The sequence below is a fragment of the Pteronotus mesoamericanus genome, unplaced genomic scaffold (genome assembly GCF_021234165.1).
Source record: "Pteronotus mesoamericanus isolate MK-2021 breed Mesoamerican mustached bat unplaced genomic scaffold, CSHL_Meso_final scaffold_651, whole genome shotgun sequence".
Lineage (NCBI taxonomy): Eukaryota > Metazoa > Chordata > Mammalia > Chiroptera > Mormoopidae > Pteronotus > Pteronotus mesoamericanus.
Window position 1 is genome coordinate 5,155,197 of NW_026555325.1, and position 13,570 is coordinate 5,168,766.

A 13,570-nucleotide genomic window follows, 5' to 3' on the forward strand; every position below is an offset into this window, starting at 1 on the left:
GTTCCATTTTTAGCTTTCTGAGGAAATTCCAAACTGTTTTCCGCAGTGGCTGCACCAGTCTGCATTCCCACCAACAGTGTGCTAGAGTTCCCTTTTCTCCACAGCCTCGCCTACACCCATTGTTTGTTGATCTGTTTATGATGGCTATTCTGACCTGTGTGAAGCGGTATCTCGTTGTGGTTTTAATTTGCATCTCTCTGATGGCTAGTGATGCTGAGCATCTTTTCATATGTCTCTGGGCCCTCTGTATCTCTTTCTTGGAGAAGTGTCTGTCCAAGTCCTTTGCCCATGTTTTGATTGGATCATTTGCCTTCTTGGAGTGGAGTCGTGTGAGTTCTTTATATATTTTAGAGATCAAACCACTGTCCAAGGTATCATTGGCAAATATATTTTCCCATATAGTTGGCTCCCTTTTCATTTTGCTGAAGTTTTCTTTAGCCATGCAGAAGCTTCTTATTCTGATGAAGTCCCACTTGTTTATTCTTTCCTTTATGTCCCTTGCTTTAGGGGACATACCGGTGAAAATACTGCTGCATGGAATATCTGAGAGTTTTCTGCCTATGTTCTCCTCTAGGACTTTTATGGTGTGGCGACTTATACTTAAGTCTTTTATCCACTTGAGTTTATTTTTGTGTATGGTGTCAGTTGATGATCAAATTTCAATTTTTTTGCATGTAGCTATCCAGCTCTCCCAACAGCATTTTTTGAAGAGATTATTTTACTCCAATTTATGCTCTGCCCCCTTTGTCAAATAATTGACTATGGAGAACATGGGTTTATTTCTGGGCTTTCTATTCTGTTCCACTGATCTATATGTCTATTCTACTGCCAATACCAGACTGTTTTAATTACAGTGGTGATGTAATATAGTTATATGTCTGGTATTGTGATCCCTCCTGCTTTGTTTCTCTTTCTCAAAATTGCTGCAGCTATTTGGGGTTGTTTATGATTCTATATAAATTTTTGAAATGTCTGTTCTATGTCTGTCAAATACATCACTGGTATTTTAATAAGGATTGCTTTGAAACTATAAATTGCTTTGGGTAGTACAGACATTTTGATGATGATAATTCTTTCAATCCATGGACACAGTATATGCTGCCATTTATTTGTGTTTTCCTTAATTTCTTTCTGCAGTGTTATATAGTTTTCTGCATAGGGGTCTTTTACCTTCTCGGTTAAATTTATTCGTAGGCATTTATTTTCCTTGTTGCTATAGCAACTGGGATTTTTTTCCTGATTTCTGCTTCTGATATTTCATTGTTGGTGTACAAAAATACCTTCAGTTTCTGAATATTGACTTTGTATCCTGCTGTTTTGCCAAATTCACTTATTATGTCAAGTAGTATTTTGGTGGACTCTATAGGGTTTTCTATGTACACTATGATGTCATCTGCAAACAATGATAGTTTTGCTTCCTCCTTTCCAATTTGGATGCCTTTTATTTCTTTTTCTTGTCTCACTGTTGTGGCTAGGACTTCCAATACTATGTTGAATGGAAGTGGTGAAAGCAGACATCCTTGTCTTATTCCTGATCCTAGTGGGAAAGCTTTTAGTTTTTCCCCATTGAGTATGATGCTGTAGGTTTTTCATATATGACCTTATTATGTTGAGGTATGTCTCCTTTATTTCCACTTTGCTGAGTGTTTTTTGTAATAAATGGGTGCTGTACCTTATCAAATGCTTTTTCCACATCTATAGAGAAAATCATGTGGTTTTTGTCTTTCCTTTTGTTTATATGATGTATTGTGTCTATTGATTTGTGAATATTGAACCATCCTTGCATCCCTGCGATGAATCTCACTTGATCATGGTGGATGATCCTTTAAATGTATTGCTAGATTAGGTTTGCCAATATTTTGTGGAGGATTTTACCATCTATGTTCATCAGTGATATTGGCCTGTAGTTTTCTTTCTTGACTTTGATTTTATCTGGTTTTGGGATTAGGATGATGCTGGCCTCATAAAAAGAGTTTGGGAGGCTTCCCTCTTCTTAGATTTTTTGGAATAGTCTGAGGTAAGGAGTTAGCTCTTCCTTAAACGTTTGGTAAAATTCTCCTGTGAAACCGTCCGGTCCAGGTCTTTTGTGTACCAGGAATTTTTTGAATACTGCTTCAATTTCACCAGCTGTTATTGGTCTTTCTGCTTCTTCTTCATTCATAATTGGAAGGTTATATTTTCTAGAAATTTGTCCATTTCTTTGAGATTTTCAAATTTCTTGGAATATAATTGCTCATACTAATTTCTTACAATCCTTTATATTTCTATGGTATCGCTTGTTATTTCTCCTCTTTCATGTCTGATATTATTTGTTTGGGTCCTTTTCCTTTTTTTCTTGATGAGTCTGCTGAAAGGCTTGTTGATTTTGTTTATCTTTTCAAAGAACCAGCTCCTGGATTGGTTGATCCTTTGTATCATTCTTTTAGTCTTTATGTCATTCAATTGTGCTCTGATCTTGATTATTTCCTTCCTTCTACTTGCTCTGGGATTTGTTTGCTGTAGTTTCTCCAGTTGTTGAAGTTGTAGTGTTAGGTAATTTATTTGCAATGTTTCTGTCTTTATTAGATAGGCCAGTGTTGCTATGAACTTCCCTCTCAGGACTGCCTTTGCTGTGTCCCATAGGTTTTGCACTGTTGTGTGTTCATTTTCATTTGTTTCCAGAAACTTTTTGATGTCTTCTCCTATCTCATTATTAACCCATTCATTGTTTAATAGTGTGCAATCCAATCTCCATGAGTTTGAATGTTTTTGAGGCTTTTCCTTGAGGTTGCTTTCCAGTTTCAAATCCTTGTAGTCTGAGAAAATGCTTGTTATTATTTCAATTTTCTTGAATTTGTTCAGGCTTGATTTGTGTCCCATCATGTGATCTATCTTTGAAAATGATCCATGTGCTTTCAAAAAGAATGTGTATTTTTCTTCTTTGGGATGAAAGGTTCTATATATGTCAGTTAAGTGCATTTGATCTAACGTGAGGTTCAGTTCACAATATCCTTGTTGATTTTTTGTTCAGAAGATCTATCCATTTTTGACAGGGGGGGTGTTAAAATCCCCTACTATCAGTGTGTTGATCTTTTGAAGTCCTCCAAGATTTTCATTATATATTTGGGTGCTCCTATGTTGGGTGTATATAGGTTTAAAATGTTTATGTCTTCTTGATGAATTCTTCCTTTCAGTATTATAAAGTGTCTTTCTGGGTCTCTTTTTATGGTCTTTGCTTTGAAAGTTATTTTGTCTGATATAAGTATTGCTACCCCTAATTTTTTTCCCTGACCATTTTCTTTGTATATTTCTTTTCATCCCTTTACTTTCATTCAGTGTGAGTCCTGTATTCTAATGTGGATCTCTTGTAGGCAGCATATGTATGGGTCATGTTTTCTTATCCATTCAGCTATCCTGTGTCTTTTGATTGGGGCATTTAGTCCATTTACATTGAGAGTTATTATTGATAGGAACTTATTCATTTTTTCCCTTTGTACCTGTGTTCTTCTCTTTCTCACTCTTTTTCTTCATCTTCTTAAAGCAGTTCCTTTAGCATATTTTGTAGTGCTGGTTTGGTGGCGATGTATTCTTTTAGTCTTCTTTTGGCTGGGAAACTCCTTATTTCACCTTCCATTTTAATTGAGAGACTTGCTGGGTAGAGCAGTCTTGGTTGTAGGCCTTTGCCTTTCATTACTTGGAATATTTGTTGCCATTCCCTTCTGGTTTGTAGTGTTTCTGTTGAGGAGTCAGCTGCTAGCCTTATTGGGGCTTCTTTGAATATTACTACCTGTTTCTCCCTTGCTGCCTTTAGGATTCTTTCTTTGTCTTTGATACTTGCTATTTTAATGATGATGTGTCTTGGAGGAGGCCTCATTGTGTTCTTCTTGAATGGGATCCTCTGTGCTTCCTGGACTTGCCTGACTTTTTCTTTCCTCCAATTAAGGAAGCTTTCCTTCATTACTTTTTCAGACAGGTTCTCTGTCCCTTGCTCCTTTTCTTCTCCCTCTTCTATCCCTACTATACAGACATGATTATGTTTCAGGTTGTCTTGCATTTCCCTAAATGCCTCTTCATTCTTTTTGAGTCTTCTTTCCATTTCTTGCTCTTTCTGGGAGCTGTTTTCTACCATGTCCTCCAGCTCAGTGATTCAATCCTCTGCTTCATCTAGTCTGTTTTTGATTCTTTCTACTATGTTCTTCAGTTCAGAAATGGTGTTCTTCATTTCTTCTTGTCTCTTATTTCAAAGTTTCTATGTCTTTTTTCATGTTGCTATAGTTTGCAATAAGTTCCTCATAGTTTCCCTGTAGTTTTTGGTAATTCTTATTGAGCTCACTGAGCTTCCTTATACTCATTGTTCAAACTCCATATCTGATAGTTTACTTGCCTCTATTTTATTTAGTTCTATCTGTAGTGATTCCTTCTTTCACCTTGATTGGGGAGTGTTTCTTTTTCTTCCTATTAGTTGTGAGACTCTTTTTTTTTTTTTTTTTTTTGGCTTCTGCTTCTTAAATTGATCTGCCTTGATTTCCTGACTTTGTGGTGTGAACTTCTATAGATGACTCTTCGCCCCTGCCCCTGTTCTTTCTGGGTCTGCCTCTGATGATGTGAGATGCTGACTTCATTTGACCTTCAGCAGTCTGTTTGAGACCTCCAGGAATCTACTGTCTGTGTCTGTCTCCTCAATTGTTAATCTAGTCACTCTGCCCTTAGCTGTCAGGCTTAGGCACCACAGTGTGGGGCAGTGCCTCCTGAGGATGGGGCTATTGTATTCTTTCAGGCTGCTGCCACTCAGGGGAGTGGTCTTCCTGAACAAGATGAACAAACACTGAGGAGCAGGGGAGGAGTTAGCATCAGGATCCACCACAGCTACTCCCTCAGTTCTCTCCTCAATACTTCTATCTCCAGTCTCTCCTCAAGCATCTCTAGACCACTCTGTGTCCTCCTTAGCCAGGGATTTTCTATCTGTGACCACTGCCTAGTATTCAGCACTCAGGGCTGTGCATAACTCCTGGCCTGCCAGAGTGTCCTGAGGGTAGGGCTATTGTGTCCTTTCCTCGCTGCTGCCTCTGTGGGGCGTGGCCTGCCTGAGCAAGATGGAGACTGTGGATGGGGGAGGAGTCAGCACCAGGATCCCTCTGGCTGCTCCTTCAGTTCTCTCCCCAACAGTTCTGTCTCTAGTGTTTCCTCTAGCGTCTCTAGACAGCACTGTGTTACCTTTAGCCAGGGATCTAATATATATGCGGGCCACTGGGTACTCAGAACCCAGGCCTGCACATAAGTCCTGGCTGGGGCAGAGTGTTCTGAGGGCAGGACTATTGTCCTGCTGCTCCCACTCTGGGGCGTGGCCTGCCTGAGCAAGATGGGGACTGCTGAATGCGGGAGGAGTCAGCACATGGACCACCCCAGCTACTCACTCAGTTCTCTCCACAATGCCTCCGTCTCCATGTGATTGGTTTTATGTTGATGTAAACTTATGACTACTTTCAGTTTATGAGGTTATAACTGTTAACTTGAAAATATAAAGCCTAAAGCTGGATTTTGCTCTGTTCACTATGCTAGGATGCAGGTTTTGCTTTCTAACTAGTATATTACATGAGACTATTATTATCAACAGGTAATGTTTCTTTCATTTAGAAAATGAAGCACCTTGAGTAATATAAAATGGGAAGATAAACTAGTCATATTGACTTTGAAAAAAAGGACAATGGTCTGGACACAGTAAAATAAATATGTTCTGATAAAATACAAAAGAAATTAAGTTATTTAGATCCTTATAAATATATGATGATCGTAACCAAATTTAGTACATCTGAACATTATATCTTGAAACTCATGAGAAACAGACTATCTTATGACTCATAGTTAAAATAGAATTGACACTTTTGAAACTTCTGTTGCTATGGTAGAGAATATATTTTAAGAGGTAATAAAATGGTTACATAATAATATTAATGAAAAATGAAGACTTGCATATTACCTTGGAAACAGAATAATACAGTACAATTCTTCTCTAGTAGGTACTGCTTTTAGCAAATTAATTTTTAAAATTGAGCTTTCATACATACTATAACATAATTATTCTGTCAATTAAAAATATAAGGGACAAAAAAACGAGTCAATATATTAGTAAGAGACAAAATCTAGTTGTTGCATATGGTATGCTAAAAGGAGTGATTTGTTGAAACATATTTGAAATTAATTTAAACAGTAGCAAATTTAGAGCACTATAGTTATTGTAATACTTGCTATTGTGAAAGTGTCCTATTTTAAAACATCAATATTTTCTCTGAATTTGTTATTTTAATAAGCATGGTGGTAGGTTGAACCTCTACAGAGATCATTTTGGACCATGTAATCACTCTAAATTATAGCACAAGACACAGTGGAAAGATATGCTTTTTCTACTTACCTAAACAACATAATTGAAAGCAAATGGTCACAATCTATAGAACTTTAGCAAACATATACCAGACAGCTTTGACACGTTAATGTGGGCTCAGCCCTCATCTGAATTCTCCAGATTACTGTCCTTTATCCTTGCAATGACTTGTTCACAATTTTTACAATGAAATGCAAATAAAATACAGCTTCAAAAGGAATCTTTCCTGATATTCACACTCTGCTATTTCTTTTGAATGTATGCATAAAGCACCTTGTTATTTATTACCCATGGATACTACTTATGTCTCCTGTTCTAAAGTGTTACAGAAATTATATCAGCCATTTGTGACTATCACATACATGCAAAGTGTGATCCAAGATTTGTTCATTATCTGCTTGTCCTCCAAGATTTAAAAGCATTAAAATCAAAGAAAGCTGTATGTTTTTATTAATTTTCACAATACATTTATTGATTAGGTAGAGTTTTGTTAAAACTTTAAAATATACTTGTTTTAAAATCATGTAATTTAAATATTTTATTTCATTGTGATAGTCACATTTCTATTTCTGATTTCTCAAAAGAAAATTCTACACATTCACACTTTACATTGGATTCTATGTTAAAACCTACAGAACAGTATTTACCACATTGAATGTATTGTAATCCACAGTCTTAATTCTTAATTAAAGATTTTCAATGTTACAAACCCAGCTCGAGGATCTAAAGACAGGTCCCTGGGAAACTTCAGCTTTTTGCTAACGAGTATAGTAGGGTATAAGCCACTGAGTTTGGATACTTCAATGATCCTTTTCTCTGTGTCAGACCAATAGAGGTTTTTTCCAATCCAATCAACAGCAAGCGCATTGGGGACAGCTGTGTTATGCACTACCTAACAAAATAAGAATTTAAAATGTTAACAGTGTAAATGCCTAGTGTAAGAACTGAGCAATTGATTCTTGATATTTACAGAGAAATAGAATTCTATTCAAATGATAGAAATGAAATTTAGGTAAGCATAAAATGCAGAACAATTTATCCTAATAAAATTGCATACATGTTGGTGAGATATGACCTAACATGTAATCAGGCCCCTAGAAATTATACACGGCTTTAAGAAAAAAACACCCTAATTTGAAAACGGCTGTCTGACAGCTACATCGTTATTGATTCCACTTTTGTTTTAGTTTACTTGTCCTTTCAAAATGAGGGGCAAAAATTCTGTTACACATAAACCCCACATGCATGTACACACACACACCATTAATTACTGAAGTTTATCTTTAACAGGTTCTAGGGGAGATGTCAATAGCATTTACCACACCCCAAACTGCTTTTGCTCTATTTAAATGATAAACTATAGGAGAGGAAAAATACAAGTCAGAATCTAACCTAACCAAAGTGAAGTAAATATATTCTTATACAACTATGTGCTCAATTCTAACTCATGCCAATGTCAAGTATAATAAGGAGATAGGTTTTTTATGTACAAATTTGATGCATATAAAATAATTCAAATTTCTTGATTTACATGACTGCTATTTCTGAGTTCTCAGCAGATTGAGGACTGTGTGTAAAAAGTAATTGAAACTTGGGGCTGTATAGCAGTCAATAATACTATAGAGACAAAAATATTAATAAAATTTTACAGTTATCTTTCCCCCAAAACCCTAAATAGTAAGGATATAAATAAAGTGACAACATGAACATTTTCAGCAGTTAATATCAATCTACTATACTGAATTACATAACATCTTTTCGTCTCCTAAATTTCAGTTTGGAAAATTGTCATGTCTGACAATTTTAATGAATATCAATGAATAAGTAATCCCCAAGGAAGAAACATGCATTTTGTAACCCTATGTTATGACATATTTTAAAGTAATAATGAAACAGTATTGGCAAGACAGTAGGAAATTAATATCTTTGAAAATATTAAAGCATCTTAAAAAAATAAAGATAACCAAAAATTTAAATGTCTTATAATATGATCAAGTTTGAATAATGTAACTTCCACAGTTTTTATATAAAGTGCCAAAGAACTGGATTATAAAAAATATATACATTTTTTGTCTATATCATATACAGTTATTTTATATAAAACATCACTAAATACAATTGTTCTGAATTACCAGAACCCAACCTACTGGTGGTTTTGGCATTGTATATACACATTTCAAGATAATTAATATTTTCAAAATTGATTGTTTCCAATAAAAATGTCTGTGTGATAAAATTAATGGCTACAGAGTTTAAGCCATTTAATAGGTTTAACTGTTTGAATTTAAACTTCCTTAAAATAAATTTTACTGTGTATAAACAGTGCAGATAATTTCATTTCAAAACTTGAGATAACACAGAAATGGTGCCAAGATCTCATATCTAGAAGATAACATGTATTGAGTTATGATGCTGTTTAATCAGCACATTCATAATGTTATACAAATATATTCAATTATTTCCATTTATAGTGTATTAATTTTAATAGTGCTATAATTTTTATCTGTAATTTAATAATTATTTTTTCAATTACAAATTTTCTTAACTTTTGACTCAACTTTTTCTTTTATATAAATTAATACAATTGAATCCAAGGCACTTATCATTCAAGCTGAAATCATCCATAACATTTTCCAGGGCTGTGAATAAGGATTCACATTTTATTTACTCAACTTTATTTTTATTGGTTTAAATAATAGCAGTATAATAATTTATAAGGATAACAGGTTCATATTTCATATTTAAACTACATATTAATTTGCATTATAAAATGTGAAATTCAAACTAACCTAATACATTCTGAGTTGTACCACTACCATCAAATAACATCTTCTACTTAATTCAACCACACTAATTAAATATATAATAATCTCATTGTGGTAATATCATTTACCTTTATATCACTTCCATTTAAACACATTCTATTTATTCGGCTGCCATTGGGTCGGCTGGAATCAATCCAATAGATAAATTCTTCTCTGTAATCAAAGTCTATAGCAATAACATTGTTTAACCCCTGAAAATAAAAAAGAATGGATCAGAATAATAGTTAACAGAAATTATTTTTAAATATTCTAGGAGTTTATGAGTCACTACACCTCACTTTGTTCCTAATACTTGTAGTTATTACAATATTTATTATAATAAATAGAATTTATGATCACATCTTTTTAGCATCATATATTCACATTCTTCCTTCATCATGCACTTAAAATGTTGCATAATATATTTAAAAATATTTTCCAAGCAGGCCACACCAATTTAGGATTGTTTATAGTTAATGCTTTGAGTATATAGCAAGTAAGGGGAATAAACCAAAAAACAAAAACCCTTGCTTTGTGGGGGATAAAATGAGAAACTCTCATTTTAGGTTAATATTAAATATAAATTTGATGCCATTATTATCTGCTCTGTAGAGTAACTAGAAAAGAGCATATATCTAAATTGGAAAAATCTCTGATGATTTATGATGATCCTTGGATAGCCAGCTGATTAAAATCAGAAAAGATGATTTAGAAATTTTATTTTTTCTTTAAACATTTTGTATCAGCAAGATAAATAGGCTATTTAAAAATATTTCATTCTTCCCGTGGCCCCTTAGGTAATAAAGAGCCACATTAGAATTTTCAAATTATAACCTCAGGAGAATATTTGACCAAAAAGGAACTGGAGAGTCAATATCTTTTCATTCCATATGGTGGAAATATGAGGAAAAACCTCATTTCAGAATGGTTATTCACTTTTTAGCACGTAACAAAAATGAACAGGAATTCAGCTGATTGGTTTCTGACGCTACAGCTGTTTGGTGTAGCAATTCTATTGTTAGGCTGATTTTGTTTGAGCATTGTACAAAAGTACAAGGGAATCTTTTTAGATGTTGGAGTGTTCAGATGATTGCTGAGGGATTAGTTTAATTCTGATCTATTGTTAGGGTTTACAGATTTACTACCCCAATGGATTAACCCAATTTGGATTTGAATTTCAATTGTGCTAACTCATTTTAAGGCCTGAATAGTTTATTAATACATAAATTCTATGGATCCAAAAATAACTTGATATGGCAGACACTTGGCAAAGTCCCAAATTATCCTTGCTATATTTTTCTACCTGTTGTAAGTTTGCTTATATCAATATTCACCCTAAAGTTGTAGTTAAGTCTCAAATTGTTTTTGGCGTCATTTTATTAGTAGTTTTAGTCCTATAGTTAAGGATTAACATCTTCAGGGACACAGTTTCTCTTGTGTGCTTGGTATGGGGAGGGAGGGATAAGAAAGGTGGTTTTTACCATATGTGAGTTCAGTTTCCATATGTATTCTCAAAATTTAGAATGCAATAATAATAATAATAATAACAACAATGCTGATTTAGATTTATATAATGCTTTATGAAAGTCAGGCCAAGGGTAAATTATTGCTGTTCAGGTTTTATATCTTTCCAACTATCTACAAGAGTAAGGATAGCCTATATATAGAAGCAATTTAGAGAGGGTTCTAGTAAATACTGATTTTTTCTTCTCTTAACAGGACTATATTCTAGTAGTTATGGTGTTAAAATAGGTTCGAATTGTATTCTTCTATTTAGCTTAACATGAACAATCTCTTTTTCTTCCACGCCAGATGATAAAGACAGCCTGAAGCAGGTTAACATCACACAGCTGCATGCCATTGTTCATAAACAAGGAAGTAAACGTGACTCAGTATAAATCCTTCACTATGCCCAGATAAATGCAAATATACTTCTTTCTGAAAACATTACTAATCAAAACAATGTCTATAAATTCTAAAAACACAACTTCAATTAACATTCAGTCACAAATTCAAAACATTCCCTAAATATAAATATTCACAAGCTAAAAACTGGAGGACTCCTTAACTAAATGTACTTAAATGTACACATCTAGAAAGTTGCCTCTGCAGAATTAATTAAGGTTCTAAAGTATACATTGATCACATTCCAAGTTCTATACAAGATGTAATAAATTCATTACAATAGTAGGTCTACAAGATTCTTTATTTACATGTAAATGTTTTTTGTTTTTTTTCACCAGATAAAAAGTAAATGAATTGAAGTTCTGTGATGGGCTTGCAATTCAGATTGAGAGAGATAATTTGGGGATTTATAGAGAAAAGGTAGATAGAAACTTGCCCGTAACTTTAGCAAAAATTTACCCACAGTCCCCAGTCATGGCAAAATTATTTCCCTTTCTTTACAATAATCAATGTATATAATACAAATCAAATTACAAATTTAGCAAATCCACTATAATAAATTAAAGCTGCAAACACAGATAAACTGAAGCTCTGGATTCTGACATATATATCTAACCAAACCCGTCATTTTTCTACAGGTTACAATTAATTCATACTGAGAACAGTGCAATGCTCTCTTGTAGAATCATGAGATATTAAAAAAAAGGCATGGGAATGGTAAAAATAATGTCTAAAAACCAGAGTCATCCCAGCAGTTTCATAGCTGAAAACTGGTTTCATCAAAATCCTGTTTGCTTCTGTTATTTCTGTAGCTGAATATCTGTACCCTTTGGATCAAATGATTAATTTAGCAAACTGTGTTTTGTCTGTCTGTGCAGTTTTGCTGGAATAAAAGGCACTGTTAGAACTGAACTGGATAACATATGGGAGAACTACTTGATTAATTTTTATTTCTAAATTCATGTTCTGAAAGTACATTTTCTAAATGTAGTGTATGAATTTAAGTTACTAACTGGCCTAGTTATAACTATGTTTTAGACTATAGAGGCTAAAAAATTATATCAGTTTTTATAATTTTATGCTACCTAACTTCTTGAGAATGTTACTGATGATAATGGAGAATAAAACTTAAGCTGTTAGAGTAAATCCTTCTTCCTAGTCACCTACACAAAACATTTCCAACTTATTAAGGCAAGAGTGTTGTCTTTTCATTTATTTTGACTGAGAGAAAAAGTGGAGAGATAATTACTTTTGTTTTCTACCTCATTTTTCATAATTAGACAAAATTTCTACTGCCTAGAACTTAAATACAGGGTCCAGCAGAAGTAACACCTTCTTGAGTTTGGCTGGTAGGGTATTAATATGGGTATAATAATGTATAGTTTTAACTTGAACATTTCACTTAAAATCTCATATGTGATATTGTTATGTTACAGAATTACATGTTTATGACTTTGTAATAAAATGTTTTGTAATAAAAAGGGATATTATTTTTGCTGGACCCTGTATTCCTACAATGCAATTGACAGAGTTATGGTTAAAAACATGGTCCCCCCAAAAATGACATATGTCAAACTGCAGCCAAAACTGGAGTTAAGACTTACCTTTAACGTTTTGTTTTTCTATTTCCTTACTGGTGGTCACCATTAACAAATATTTTCCAAAACCACAGGTGCTCAGAGTCCTCATAAGCTTCCTCATGTTCCTCATTCCCTCTTTATTTTGATAAACACTACACTAAGAAAGCAATCTGAAATTCATCCTCATTTAGGTACTGGTGATTGTCAGTAGTTTAAAATTATTCCACCAGGAAAAAAATGTGCTATCTGAAAGTATGCTTTAAAGTGGTTTGGTTATGTGAAATACACTTAAATGATGCAGAGAAGAAAAAAAAATCATTTTACTCCATTAAGAACAATCTCTGATAACACATTAGCTATAAAAGACAACAAAGGAGATATCAACAGAATTGTCCTGAGCCACAGAGTTGGAAAATGAAGCAAGGAGTAAGTAACACTGAAATTCTGTTATGGTTCTTTTCATGAAGTGTTGCTACACTAGTTAAATTTGTGGTTCAGCTGAGCTTATAAATAGAGTACCTTAAAGAGAGAGCTTTCTAGATAGCACAGTCTAAAAGAGAGAAATGCTGAAAACACACATGTGTGACAACATGGATAGATTTGAGAATACCATGTTAAGCGAAATAAGTCAGACAGAAAAAGGCAGGAACCATATGATTTCACTCATATATGGAATATGAAACTAAAAGCAACAAATAAACAAATAATAAAAACAATAAAAAACACATAGACACACACAACAGTATAGTGGTTATCAGAGGGAAGGCAGTGGAGGAGGAGTAAAAAGTGGGTGAAGTCCATGTTGACTAAAGAAGATTTGATTTTGGGTGGTGGGCACTCAATGCAATATACAGACCTTGTATCATAGAGTTGTATATTTGAAACATATATATTTTATTAACCAATGTAACCCCAATAAATTT

General features: G+C 33.8%; 1 protein-coding gene across 1 annotated transcript in view; it reads right to left on the minus strand.

Moving 5' to 3' along the window:
• LRP1B (LDL receptor related protein 1B) overlaps nucleotides 1-13,570 on the minus strand; it is a 1,772,547-nt gene that overhangs the window by 230,935 nt on the left and 1,528,042 nt on the right. Inside the window, exons 58-59 of the mRNA XM_054562474.1 lie at nucleotides 9,252-9,374; nucleotides 7,069-7,250 (exon numbers count right to left, since the gene is read on the minus strand). Coding sequence (XP_054418449.1) covers nucleotides 7,069-7,250; nucleotides 9,252-9,374 — 305 coding nt within the window. The remainder of the gene's footprint in view (nucleotides 1-7,068; nucleotides 7,251-9,251; nucleotides 9,375-13,570) is intronic.